General features: G+C 39.8%; 1 protein-coding gene across 15 annotated transcripts in view; it reads left to right on the top strand.

The window, feature by feature from the left end:
- Positions 1 to 14,940, top strand: part of LOC111866505 (protein madd-4) — a 669,679-nt gene that overhangs the window by 507,420 nt on the left and 147,319 nt on the right. For all 15 annotated transcript variants that reach the window (XR_004513226.1, XR_004513225.1, XR_004513224.1 and 12 more), the window contains exon 6: positions 9,700 to 9,954. Coding sequence is in view for 11 of the 15 variants with exons in the window: in XM_033752289.1 (XP_033608180.1) it covers positions 9,700 to 9,954 (255 nt within the window). In the remaining 4 variants the exon portion in view is untranslated. The remainder of the gene's footprint in view (positions 1 to 9,699; positions 9,955 to 14,940) is intronic.

Raw genomic sequence — 14,940 nt, 5'->3', positions numbered from 1 at the left:
TACAGCAGTGAATAGTCGCCTTCCGAATACACACGAAGATTACCGAATAGCCAACAATGGTTTTCCGAACACACATGAAGACTGCGGAAGTTTCTTAATATCACTAATAATTAAACGAAGCTTCCTCCCATTTCAATGTATACGTATACTTGTATGTAAATATACATTAAATATAAATTCAGTTTTACATAAGAACATAAATACATTTTTGAGCTTAATCATAATTAACACATTATGTATTTGGGCTTGTCGCAATACATAATTCAGCAGGAATATTATTAGCATATTAGTATATATATAGCCCATTTTGCCTAACGCTCTCTGTACTGTAACAATCTCGTTATATATTATATTCGAATATTTATTTTGTCATTTACATCAAGACGTTCTCACTTTATCAGACTCTGTAGCTTCGAACTGTAAGATGTTTAGTTGATAATGAATTGGAAAGGTTGTGGAAGAAGGATTTCATGTCCTAATTGGAGACGGCTGCTGCTCCCGCGTTTGTCTGAAGGGTCTGAAGGAAACAAAAATTCACCAGTGGGATATTTGGCCCCGGATAGAGATTGAGCCCGAGACCTCCTGACTACCGAAAATGATTGCTGCTCACTGGACCGTGAATTTCGGTAATTACTGTTCATGATATAATAACAGTATCACCATAACGAGAAACTCAGTAAGAGTCAGTTATAATAGATTTATATATTTACTAAGTTCATTATATCCTCTCTATCTGACATGGTATCTAACTTCAAAATATGGATGGCTCCTGTGTAAAGCAAGTGTCACGTAACTTCGTACAAGGCCAAGAGTAACCTTGAATGCGCAGAAATTTTTCTTCTGCGCATTCAAGGTTACTCTTGTCCTTGTTCGAAGTTACGTGACACTTGCTTTAACTGCAGGAAAATTCTTGCTTTAAAGGAACAGCCATAGTGTAGGAAGACTGAGTTCTCTGCAGCCTTTGCTCACTCTCTCCTTATTTATATGCTCTTATCATGTGTTTCTCAGAAATGATACTTCCCTCTTTAAGAAAACATGCAGCAAGTTAAGAAATGTAAACATTGACTGTCAATACACGCGTTTTTTCTCCCTTTTCTTTTCATTTCTCGGAAACCACAAGATTTGTGGAAAATGTGTATTTGGATTAAAATGTATATTCCACTTTTCTTCACAAGTTTCGTTCGAAACTTTTTTTTCTTCGCATCGTTAATTATTTAGCGAGATGCCTTCATATACGAACAGAAACGCTTGTAGGTCACCATCTAAAATGTATTATTTTTTTTCGATTTCAGTCAAAATTGTAACATGTCAACAACATTTTAGTAGAACCTTCCATGATCGCAATGTTATACTTCAAGAAAGTCCGTTAACCGGTTCTTGAGTTACTACATACGGACAGATACAGGCAGACATATATAGCCAAAAGAGTTGACGAATTTTTACAACTTTTCACCATAAACGCGTCAAAAATGGGTTTCACTTTAGGTGTACCAATGGATGGAATGAAATAAAATGCAGAATTTTGTGAGATAAGAGATTGGAACTGACTTTGACCACATACTCAAACGAATAAATAAACGAGTTAATGAATGGAAGGAAAAAGAATAAGAGAGTGAAAGAATGTGCACAAGAGGGAGAAATGAAATTAAAAAAGGGAAGAAAGAAAAATATATAAAAGGAGAGGAAAGAAGGAATGTCGTATGAAAGGCAGTTAAATGTCAATATCAGTGAAGAATGTGATTTACAAGGTACATTTTAAATTGTTGGCTGCAAGTATCTTTTAAAAACAGAAATACATTGTAAAAACACCGCTGTTTTTCAGATTTAATATTGTAATATATTCTTTTGTGTTATGATATAAATACGTATGCTTATAAGAAATACCCATGTATGCGTAGCACCCTTTGAAATGTTGGAAACTGAAAATTACATACCATAATATACAACGTTAGATCTGGACTGTATCCAGAGTTTTAACATAAATCCCATTTGTGAAATTCTTCGTTCACGATGCAATGCATATCTAAAGCATATTCTAAGCTGTAGTGTTCAGCCCATCGCTTCTTATATTACATACATATCAGGGCAATATTCTGTTCAGCTGTCTGCTGGTACTCACTTAACGACTCATAACATATCTTCATGCCATATTTGCCGGGATAGTGCCTTAAATTGGACCATGGAAGCCTTCTACAGAAACTGGTTTAACGCTTTAATGCCCAGTGGTAATTAGGTACCACCTGATTTAATATCAAGGATCTGTGTTATTCTCACATAGTGTATTTGTATATGAGGTATGATTTACAGTGTAGCCGGTCGCAGTAGCAGGGCGGCCTAAGGCATGAACTGTCTTCGTTCTCTCGGGCATTGGGTTCGTGGGTTCGATTATTTTGTATATGTGTTGTCCTGTGTTTAGGTAGGACAGCCTCTGTGTTCTAGTTGCCAGAGCTTCTGGCTGCAGATCCAGAGGTCCCGGCTTCGATTTCCGGCATGTTGAAGTAAGTTAGTTTATTATTATTTTAGGTAAAGTGAGCCACTTTTTTAATTTTACTCGTATATAACTGAACTTGTATTAACTTCCCCAAAAGTAATTAAGTTGTGGCCTCCGATGTCGCGCTAATTTGAAATGCATTCAGTAGTTCAAAGGTGAAACATGCGGACTGGCCCGGGAATATGTCGTCAGTTTGCACTTTCTAACTTTCCCTTTACCTTCTCCTGTCTAAAACCTGAAAGATAAAAATTAAAAAATAGTACAGTTTTACACGTTACTTTGTATATGTGGGCAACTTGATCTATTCTTCTAAGGAAGGAACATGGGCCCCAGATTGAGGGTGTTTTTATAAGAGAAATAGATGAGAATATTTGCAACTATGACAGAGAAATTAAATTCCTCTACTGTACGAAACAGGGTACATCATACTTTATGGAGGTGCCTTTACAAAAGTTAAGTCCTGTGTAAACATTCTCGAATTTCCTACTGATGTCTGAATATCGGAATTATATTGAAAATTGAATCTAGTCACTTTGTAATGACGTAGCTGTGCACCCTACTAACGGAATGATGATGTACCCTCGTTCCCATAACAGATGGAGTATAACAGGAGGACTGTGCATAAAGTGAGTTTCATACTTTATATCCTTCGCTAAATTTCACTAAGTATTATGAGTATGACCAAATCAAGAAGAGTGAAATGTGAGGGACGTAAGAACAGGAGAGACAGAGGATTTTAGTCGAAAGTCTGTAGAAGAGAGACCTTTTAGGCGTAGACAGGGAGAAGAAAAGCTGTCCCTGTAACAGGCCTTGGAGATCCATAGGGTTGTGAGACGTGAGACTCACACATTTTCTAGACACTCGGCTCACAGATGACGGTGAGGTCAGCTTTACGCGCCGGCTGCCCTTTAACCCCAGGAAGGTTCCTGGTATGTATTCCTATTAGAGGCTGAGTCGACTCCAGAGCCGTAGTGCTGCTGGAAGGATTAGGGCAATTGAAAAATCAGGAAGAAAATTAAAGTAAGTCTGAAATGAATTAATTGTGAGGTTATGGACTGCATTGATCTGGCTAACGATATGACTTTTGTGAGCACTGACATGAATTTTCAGTTGTATACAAGACAGTAACATTTTTGACAAGCTGACCGGCTGTTCGTTGATCAAAGAGTAATCTACTCCTTGAGCAGACACTATTTCTTTACTGTAGACCTGGTACCTAGTACCTGGTACAGTGAAATAGTAAAAATCACACGGATAAGTCAGGTGATCGCCAGGCCCACACTTATATATAGGTATATATGTGTGTATGTGCGAGCGGGTGCGTATGGTATAAGATTGTGCGTTTACCCTAAAGAGATTCTAACCTAACCTTCTGGAATAAGGATATTAGTCTGATNAGGCCCACACTTATATATAGGTATATATGTGTGTATGTGCGAGCGGTTGTATTGGTTCCATTATTCCTTTCGTCCTCGTCTCAGAGTTTACTGCAAACCACATGAGCAGCCCTTCAGAATCTTCAACTTTGCTCCCCCATTCCCAACCTTTCACTCTATTCTATAACAGAGCAGATGACCTCGGCTTTATAGAGTTAGCTATAGTATGTTTCACATCCAAAAACTCAAAATCACTGGCAATGAATTTCTTCGTGGTACATAACAGGAACTACAAATGCGTAACCCCCTTATTCATATGCAGTGTATGTAACACAAGCCTGATACAGAACTGACTAGTTCCATGGAGAAGACACCTTGAGACGCTAATAGTTGTTCAGCTGCTCAATAAATTCCTTATGTTTTATGGAACCCGAAGTTTAAGTACGGTGTTTATAAGAGCCGATATAAAAAAATGAGACTATTACCCTTTTAGTTTTAGCAGAGGCGGACTGCTTTATTAACGGACGTTATGGAGGTATGGTTAGTATTTCTGTTCGGTATTCGGCTATCTCAGATTCATAATCCGGCCCAGAGACCGGCTATCCGAATTTCTTTAATGAAGATGCTGGGAAGGTAATAATTGCTCAGCTAGTTAGGAAAATCCCAGCCTTATGTGGAAATCAAGTGTTAATTACCGCATTCACAAGAGCCCGCCATATTTCCTGTCTTCAAAGAAATGAATCTTGCCTGCATCCACTCTTTATATTGAAGAACGGTTTTAATTCCGTCTGCACCCAGTTCTTCTTAGTAATGTATTTCCCTCGGGTTATACGGCCAAACTTCTGTTTGTTGAATACTAGGAGAGAAATTAATCCGTTGTAGCTTCTTTACCCATCTGTCCATCCTTCATAATGCAACGTATTCCTCGACGTTTGAACCTCAAACCCTACATAATCTGAATATCTCAGTGAATGCAGCATTATTCCTATGCTTTATTAAGCACCCCGTCATGAAGGTATATGAGGGAGTGGACATACTGCTCCGCGAATGTCTAACTTTGACTTTGACTTTAAATGGAGTTCAATAGTCAGCTTCAAGCTCTACCTTCATTATCTCTGGTACCCATTGGATAGGAAAAAGGGCGAGCTCAGAGTAGGTCCAAAATATCGTCAAAATAACGAAGAATCAATCGATCAGTCAATAATTATGAGAGACGACATCAGAATCCAACTTAACGCGTTCTTTGCGCAAAGTGTGAAGTGTGAAGAGTGGAGGAGTAAGGCGAAGCAGTGTTCATCAGGCCTGTCGGATGTTTCATCTCAGATGTTACAGAACAGTGACATGTGTCACTATGGGGTCTGTACCAAAGTTTTGTAAATTTACCGCTTTGAATCACGAGAGTCAGACTCAGAATTACTTTACAACTGGTGATTTACTGCCAATCAGTTCCTCTTGGCGAAGAGCCCTTTGAGACTCACCACCAGTAATTTTATTTTCCAGCTGAACACTTGCGTTTGTAGTCCTTATGTTACATCCTCTCTGACGAGAAGGTGGGTCTGTAGTTTGCAATTGCTGCTGATAATCGCCACCGCAGTCATTCTCAGATCGGAGTCCTGCGGGACTCATGACCACATTTTACTGTCTCATATTCAAGACTCCCCCAACCTGGAGGGCCAGATCCCCATATTTATAGCCCCCAGGAACAGGGTAGCCCGGTTATACCCTCAGGTACTGGGTTTGAACCATGAGATTTATCTAATAATATAGAAAAATCCAGTCCGTACCTCACAGAAAGCGTATTGAGTTTACTGTACTGCTACCTATCTGTTAATGTTGTTTAGGGAGTTGGTTGTTTTTTGTTCTGATAACCTTGTGACACTCTTCATACAATGTATGAATAAAATTCAGATTTATTTAATGTTAAAGTAATTGGTACATACAGCCCTGCTTAGTAGTTAACCCAGTACTCTCAAGGGTTAATCTGTGCTCATATCTGTCGAACACGGATCCTAATTTACATGACACTGGGATAACACTTGGCGAAATGTCTCAAGAATGGCTGGTCTTATGTTAAATTGATGACCTACGTAAAATAAATAGAGATCGTGTTACAATCTAAAACATTTATCTGAAACCATTTTTTAAAAGACTGCGCAGTTAAATGACGTCACTAAAATACGTCTTAACACCGTAGATTTCTTACCTTCGCTGTCTACGCGTCTTTTTTATGTTCGTTCAACTTTATAGCTCACGGGAGTGTTTCTGTGTCGTCCATAACTGTTTCTCCGCTGCTTGAATAGTCGTCACCTGATAAGCTGTCACGTAGGCCCAATCGGATGGTGGTCTCCTGGATCTCGTCTGCTTTACACGTTTCCTGTTCAGCATTTTTGACATGTTGCACATAATGCTCACCTGGGAGTGGCAAGACTTTTCTCTTCTCCACAGCCTCCAGACCGGCTCTGGGTCCCACTCAGCCGCCTATATAATTGGTACCGGTGGCGCTTTCTTCAGGGATAAAGCGGCTATAGCGTGAAGCTGACCACTCACTTCCGTCTAGTTCTTAGTTCAATAATGGTGGAGGTATACCGCCACTCCTCCATGTGTCTGTGCCATAGTGCTTAACTTATTAAGCAAAGTGACACTTTTACCTTTACTGTTATCTTTTAAACCATTCTTACAATTGTCTACGGCCACAACAGTAGTACCGGTTAATGTTTCTATTTCTTTCGTGTTTAGGTGTTTTGGCGATTGTCCAGAGCGTCTAGAAATTTCGCTCTGTCCGTCCATATAACACATGTTAGCCTACGATATGAATCCAATTTAATCGTTACGGCCTGATATCTGTCATTGTAGTGACAATGAAATAAATCAACAATTGCTACAAAACTATTATAGAATCTTGACTTGCATCCCAATAAACAATGTGTGTCCTGCTTCTGAATATCATAAGGCCTTACATAGGAATTAACATATCAGTAAACGGTAAAGTAACTAAGCTCCACGGGCATTTAAACTCGAAACTAGATGGACGTGAGTGGTCAGCTACATATCCTGGCCGCTTTAACCCTTGAAAAAGACTCCCAGTAATATTGGATAGGAGGCTGGATGGAACTAAGGGCTGGTATTGACGCTGTGGCGATGGGCGATGAGAGAATTATTTTTTCTCTTGTTTATCGAACCTCGGGTATACAGCTCATAGTTTCTGACTGAACAATCTCGGGGGTATCGTGACACTAAAAGAAACTCCTTTGATAAGTTCGACGCATGAAGAGGTTTCTAGTCTTTATCTCTTCTGCAGTATCGTCAAGAATTTATCAGTTTTCTTCATTCGAACATATGGTTTTGTTCCTGACTTAATTTGACCGCAGATATGTGGCTTCATATTCGAACTCATCTGTATATAACGAGTTCCTTAGATCGTCTGTACTTAATCCTTGTAAATTCATGCATGACCACACACAGTAACGAAGTTGATCCATTTGGGACATTTTACGCTTCAGAGATTATACGTAAGTGGTTTTCATTCTCATTTAATTTAAATACTATGATAAAGAATTGTATGAACAGTAAAATTTATATGGATCCTTGTATCCGAGGCTAGTCTGAAGTGGTATGCTGTCACGTTGAATGTATAGCAAAGCCTTAGTAATATGCGTGCATTTGGTTTTATTTTACGTAATTTCCATTAACTAAAGCTTACTTCATTTGATGCTGGAGACGAAGGGTATCAGTACTGTGAGAACGGTTAATTTGGCAACAATTCTGTTACCTCGAAGGTTATAAATTGATATTGCCTCGTATTAGTGATTAGACACGAGGTTTGGGTTGATAGTTGGATTTTTTAAATATATATAAACCTTAACTGCAGCTAACTATAACTCTTTCATGAATTTACACAGTCTAAAGATCAGTGTAACTGCAGCACACAAAAGTCTTCTATGTCCTCAATAGTTGTTGCCTGGTAACTGCTGTTAACAATGAATATTCCTCTTCTTCCGTCCTCACGTCCTCGCTGGATGGCGACTAGTTCGCAACTTTGTCGTGACAATTGCTGACTTATGACAACTGATTAAGTCGGTCGGTTGGTATGTAGGTCGGTTAGATTGCTGTTGGCTCTCACCAGAACACTCATTCCTGGCTTCAGTTTTCTCGAGATCCATGACCAAGATTTTTGTTCCCTCCTAGGCATTCAAAGTCACGTCACAACCTACGGTCAGTCGGCCAGTCAGTCTTGGTGTCAAGCTTCACCTTGGGCCTAAGACAAGATTTTTGTTACTGTGAGACTGTTGCGGTTTTGTCAATGTGGGGATCCCTGTTTGACGAGGATGGGTATGTCATTTACCGCGATAAAATTCAGTAATACACAACATCTACTTAAATTTACACTTTTACATGACGTTCTATAGAGTCAGTCAGTTGTCAAAAATCCGGTTCCTTGTGAATACCTACTATTTACAGTTTTGCATGAAACTCTAGTACAGAATGTCTGGATGAAAGGTATCCAAAATAAAATAATTATATTTCAGAAAGCTTTTATTATACACATTTGTGGGTTACACCACCATAAAGGGAAACTATCAAAGTTTTTTCTGCATATATAAGTTTCTCAATAAATTTCAACGTGGGCTCCCTTGGTGGCACGACAAATATCCAGACGATCCAGCATGTTTGGTGTTACCGTAGCCACAGCGTCCCTTATTCCGGCTTTCAGGCGTTGCAGGTCGTTGATTTAACCTGGTAGACAGTGTTGTTCACATAACTCCACAAGAAAAAATTCAGTGGGGTTAAATCTGGCGACATAGGTGGCCAAGCCACTTCTGTCGATCTATCTCCCAGATATCACTACGTCCAAGTGATTCCTAACATGGTGGCAGAAATGTGGCGGCGCATGCGCGTAAGCCGGGAATGAGAAAAAGAACTTAACAAGGTTTCCCTTTCCGACGACATAAACCGGATACGTGTATGACAGTTACTTTCCGAGATACAAATATTTTATTTTGGATAACTTTATTCCGGACACCCGATATATATATATATATATATGTATCCACAATTTTTAGAAGGTCTCTATCAGTCTAGGCTTGACACAGCAGATCATGCCCTAACTGATGAATTGAACTGAGACCGCGCTGCAGCTTTCTGAGAAAATAACCGTCTTTACGATCCCTCCAGACATTCAGAGTCAGGGTCAAATTTATTTTAAGACTAACGATTTACTGTCAATGAGTTCGTCTAGGCATCTCGACGTCTCTCGCTATATAGTCTCGGTACGGACCGCATAGGAAACACCGTTTCTTTGGCCTGTTTTTTGTTGACGAACGGTTGTCTCGCAATGGCTCGATTGTTTATTGACCCGCTATATACAACGGACAATATGTAAGTAATCATGTCACAGTATGTATATTTCCTCGTCCTCCCATGACCTTGTTCTTTAAACTCTGCAGTTTACTTCTTGAAGTCAATTCTATATTTCAACATAGTGAGACTGGCTTGCCAATGACGTACTGTGGCGAAATGTTAGAGGAGGATATGTTGTGACAAGTCAGAAAGCCGGGAACCGAATGTGAAGAGAATAATTTGGAACTAGTTTTATGGTTTTCACTTTAAAGCCTGAAATTTATCTAAGTAACTAAAATTCAGTTATTACCTCACAGAAACACTATGCGTCCTCATTAAAAGGCCAGTCTGTTAATACTTTTTACTAAAATTATCGCTGTTTATTGTGATAATTACGCATAATGTATGCAAGTTACGTTATGTGAATAAGTGCATAGGTGGTACACATGGCTATATTAAAGAATTGAGAGAGGGTCTTTGTTGTGCGTGTTGCAGCCATGCCCGGAGTCAGGCGATTTCAGGGAGCAGCAGTGCGCGGCCTACAACGATGTGCCGTACGAGGGTGCCCTGTTGCTTTGGACCGCACATCACGATGACAGCGAGCCCTGTGCGCTGACTTGCCGCGGGCGGCCTGCAGGTGAACCTCTGACACAGGAGGAACCCATAGTGGTGCAACTGGCTCCTAAGGTTCAAGATGGAACGCGCTGTCGTCCAGGCAGTCTGGACATGTGCATTAATGGCAAGTGCCAGGTAAGTGCAGGGCTTTTGTGTACGCCTGGAACTCTTCCTCTGGCATTAAGAAAACATAAGATTACAATGTTATTTGCATTTTATTTTTAGATTATTTAATTACACTCTCAGTAGTAACTCAGACCTTACGTATAGCGCTGAATGGTTGGATGATACCGAATAATCAGTTGGAAAGAATGCAGTAGATAGCGGTCATGGCCTAACTTTATGTAGTACCCTGACATTTGCCTGCAACTGCTGAGGAAGGCCACTAAAACGTTCCAGTCACGACAGTCGATCTCATGGCCGATTTTCGAACCGGGAACCATCCGAATTCAAGTCAGAAGCGTTACCGTTTGATCGCCTCTATATTACGGTCTGCTAGGATTTGATACTATGAGACCTGGTGGATGATTCCAACGTTTCTGAGGGTACTTTAGGATAGAAATAATTTGTTCTGAAATTTCGAAACGGTGGTACATATTTACCAAACTACATGGCGGTACATCTCAGATGACCAAAACCTTATATAAGAAATAACAGAAAATTGAAGAAAATTATATAAACAGGAGAGTGATAATATGTAGTCTTCAATGAATTTTATTGCTTTTTTTAACTTCTTACATACTGCTTTGCTTGATCCTCTGAGGGTTTAGCTTCTTTTACGGCAGGTGCAATCTATCATCATGCATTCATGCATCATGCATCATGCATCGTTAGGTACCTTAACACAGGCCTAGCCTACATTGTTTTCCACGTGAGGCTATTAGCCTCATGTCATGCCAAACCGCGAAACTTGGTGAACCTGGTGCTGCCTACTGTGTGGTCCCTACGTTTCGACCTCTCTGTCATGGTTGATCTACCAGGAGCTTACGACCCAGCCAGCGTAGCTTTCCAGGTGACCAGGGCATGCAAAACTTTCCCCCATGTTGAGGTAGCTCCCTAGGGTGTCACAAATAATTATCAGGAAGGGTCATATGGAAGAGACATGTAGCAGAGATGAGGAAGATGACGATAAGTGTACATAAGATTTCAATCCGAGCACTTGACCAGAAGATTGCTGTCTGCTGGTGGCTTTTCTCACTAAAATTTGCGGTGAATTTGATCGAATCCACTAACTGATATAAGGATTGAAGTGTGTGAGTGTGTGTGTATGGATTATAACAGGGCCGGAGTTGCAGTTCGTCACCCTTCCTCTCTCTCTTAGACATTGTAGCTGCAACTGCTGCCCCGCTACTTCTTGCCACATTTTGACTTCTCCTCACGCGAAACCAAAACCAGGTCTAAGAACACGGCCTGTGTTTAACAGATTCCAGCATGGATTATAGGATAACATTAACGTGGATCTGTGAGGAGGTGGAGGCTTTAGAGGGCGTGGACTGATTCGGTTGTCTCAGAATAGGGCCCTGTGATGGCTTTGTGAGCAGCGCGGTAATGAACCCTTGATTTCCATAAAGGACAAGAAATTTCTTTATCATCTCAGCTACTAACAGATTCTTGAGAGGCCTCTAATGTTTACACTGCTTATACATATTACCAGCATTTTTAAACATGTGAGACATTTTAACCGGGTTAGTTGCCTCCTCGCCGGTCACGGTAGCCGAGCGGTCTAAGGCTTGTACTGTTTTCGCTTGCTTGGAAACCGGGATGGTAGGTTCGAATTCCACTCAAGGCATGGATTTTTAGTTTATGTGTATGCGTTTTTCTGTGTTTGTATACTGGTAGAGGCATTGCGACGAGCTGATCACCCGCCCAAGGAGTCATACCGAATGTGTAAGATCTGGAAAAACCGAAGTGAACGGAGAAGTTCATGGAGGTAGGCCTAGGCCCACTGGGGCTGTAGTGCCAAGGAGAAGAAAAGTTGCCACAGAATTCATCCAGTGGGCGACACTACGTGTGGTTCACTATCCAATTAACTAACCCCTTCTCAGGACGTCGAAATTTTCTCAGCTACCCTATAACGTCCCTTCATTTTGTGGAACTGAAGTTTCATTACCGTATATATATTTTTTCCCCCTTGGCACTACAACCCAAGCTCGTAGCAGGGCCTCTACCTATACACAAACACAGAAAAACATTTCCGTATATACAGCAGTCGAAATATTCTGAAGGTTCTGGTTTTGAATTTCAGCCAGAAGACCGACTGACAGGTTCTTAATGGTTTTCCTTATTCCGGGATAGTACATCGAAACCCAACCCTTTATTATTTAAATTAATAATTAACTAATCATTCTATTATTTAGGGCTACATAATCTGAGTTATTTAAAGGGACATTAAATAAGCCACAAATAAGTGAAATAAATGATATTTCCCACTAATATAATGTCAGAACTGCAACAATAATTTATATCCATTCTGCGAAATTGCTGTTATTTTTAATATCAAAACAAAAAAATGTGAAGTTAAAAGTATCGTAATTTATTGAAGCTGTCCGTGTTTCTAAGTGACAGAAAATAAATTTCACATCAAGAACACTGAGCCGTTTTTTTTTTCGAGATGGTCGAGTCGTTTAAACAAAAAGTAAAAAAAAGAAAAAGTAAAGCTATCCCTGTATCAGGCCATGAGACGTTGAGGGTCCCACATTATCTAGACAATTGGTTCAAAGATGGCGGTAAGATTGTCAGCCTTACCCGCCGGCCGCGCTTTACTCCCCAGGAAAATTATTTAATTAATCCCTGGTACTCATTTCTGTTAGAGGCTGAGTGAACCCCAGGGCCATAGTGCGGCTGAAAGGATTAGGTCAATTGAAAGAAATCCAATTACCTCATCGGGACTTGAACCCGCGACCTTCCGGTTTGTAGCATAGCCCCTCAACCAACTACGCTACCGCGTGCCCCGTCATTCGAACAAATTAGTTTTTATTTAAAACTATCACATTATGTTCAAAGGCCAACAGTTTTGGAGTACAGTCTTCCTGGGAAATTGATACTTACTCAGCCATGAAGAAATTAACCAAATCCTATACCGGTTCACTATTGAACTCCGTCTCTCTACATACTGTACGAGTATATTACAACCTACGCTTGTGTCCTTCGAGTGGCTTTTTTTCTCGATATTTCGCAGCCACAGTTTCGATTCGTGCACAATTTGATATTGTCCCAAAACTCAAGGCTGCAGTATCTCCATCTTCCATCATTACACTGAAGTCTGATTGTAATAATTGTAAACGAATGTAAACGTAAGAAATGCTGCAGGATCGTAAACCCATCGATAATCAAGACAACACCTTTGAGAATTCTGCAAAATGATATTTTAAAGCAACCAATTAGATCTGCAATACATATTTTAGCTTTACGAATTTCGCATTTTTTCAGAACTGTAACATGTTTTGATATGTAAGATTTGAGGCTGTGTCTGCTTTTACCGGTTCTCACGATCTCTTCGCTTGCAGATTTCTTATATTTTTTTCTTCTACCCTGAAGATGGAGGCGATACGTTCCTCCGAAACGTCGGTTAACACCACATATACACGGTGCCAAATCCCAGAAAACTGTTTTCTTCATGTTTTGATATGCATCAATTTCTAAAATAACTTAATTATCAATCCGGTGTGTTTATTCTAATACGATATTAGTGTTTCAACCCTAACCGTGTTTAAATCATGCATGTGTAAAGCAATTTGACGTGTTGTTTAAAGCGTAGCGGTACATCCTATGTATTACACATTGGGATTTCTAATAATTTCAGTATTCGCCGAAAGTTTAGATTATCATACAGCTGCAGGATATGAATATGTTTTCTTATTCTAATGTATTCATAGAATGAGATCCAACTCGTATAAGCATTAAAATTGATAATAAGTCAGAGGTTTATTAATGGCGTGAAGAAAGTAAGGATTTTAGAAAATGTTTCCATAAAAATTACACGTTTTCAAATTTCCACTGCAACAAGTTTTCCAATTATGACCTTTCGGACTGTTACACCCTGTAGCCTTAGAAGTAAGTGCAACATTTCGATGGAATATTCATCCATCTTCAGAGTCGACTGTGAAGAAGGAAACAACATTTTTCTCCTAAACGTTCATATCTACAAACAACGCTAGGCTGTGCCACAACCCAGAAGACCACAATCTTTAAATTGTCACTCGGTTTTAGTATTGAAGTCACTACTATTGCACGTCCTTAACAACGAAACTCATATATTCAGTTTTTATTTTGAAAAATAGAAGTTTATACAAAAAGGGCTAGGCAATGCCCATACGACCCATACATTCAGCAGCCGGATTATGAAATTCATTTTACATCTATCGGGGGAGGGGGAAATACAGTTCAAGACAGAAACTTTCCAAACTTTCTCTCTCCTCAGTCTGTGCATTCCACTGTGATTCTTTTAGGGGCGGTTACAGATGGTAGATCGGTAATAAATTACAAATTCCAGTGACAGGCAGAGCAGCTTGAACATTATCTCAGGGTCTGATCCTTGATTCTTCGGAAAGAGATGCTAAAAGTAAATGTCTGGTGACCAGTAGCAGGCAGACATTTCGGAAAGTAAGCAGAGACTGTGAAGAGGTTAGAAGGGAAGCGCGGTAGAACATTCTTATCATTTCGGTACACCCATATTGCTACTTGGGCCAATTAAAACGGGTTTAAATTATAACTGCAGTGATGTCTGTATAGTTATCTTTTGTCGCATTTCCTATTCATAATCGGCTGAAATACTAAGAAGTTTTGTCGTCATTGCTTTAAACTTCTCCTATATAATACAACATTAAGAAAGTTCGAGAAAGTGCCACAAATATTAATACAGAAGCTCTATTAAATGTTAGTTTAATGGTTGGTATAGACATATGAGTGAACCATAGAGAAACAGGTATATATATTTATGCCTCGACATCAAGATGCAGGACGAAGCCATAATATTTTCACGTATTTAGTGACTAGACACGGTCTTTTTATTGGTAAGTAAAAGAAAAAGTAAAGCTATCTCTTTACCAGGCCGTGAAGGCCCATAAGGTTGTGAGACGTTGAGGGTCCCACATTATCTAGACAGTCGGCTCAAAGATGGCG

The sequence above is a fragment of the Cryptotermes secundus genome, unplaced genomic scaffold (assembly GCF_002891405.2).
Source record: "Cryptotermes secundus unplaced genomic scaffold, Csec_1.0 scaffold401, whole genome shotgun sequence".
In the NCBI taxonomy this organism is placed as follows: domain Eukaryota; kingdom Metazoa; phylum Arthropoda; class Insecta; order Blattodea; family Kalotermitidae; genus Cryptotermes; species Cryptotermes secundus.
The sequence above is the reverse complement of the archived record's forward strand: the minus strand, read 5'-3'. Positions and strand labels throughout refer to the sequence as shown.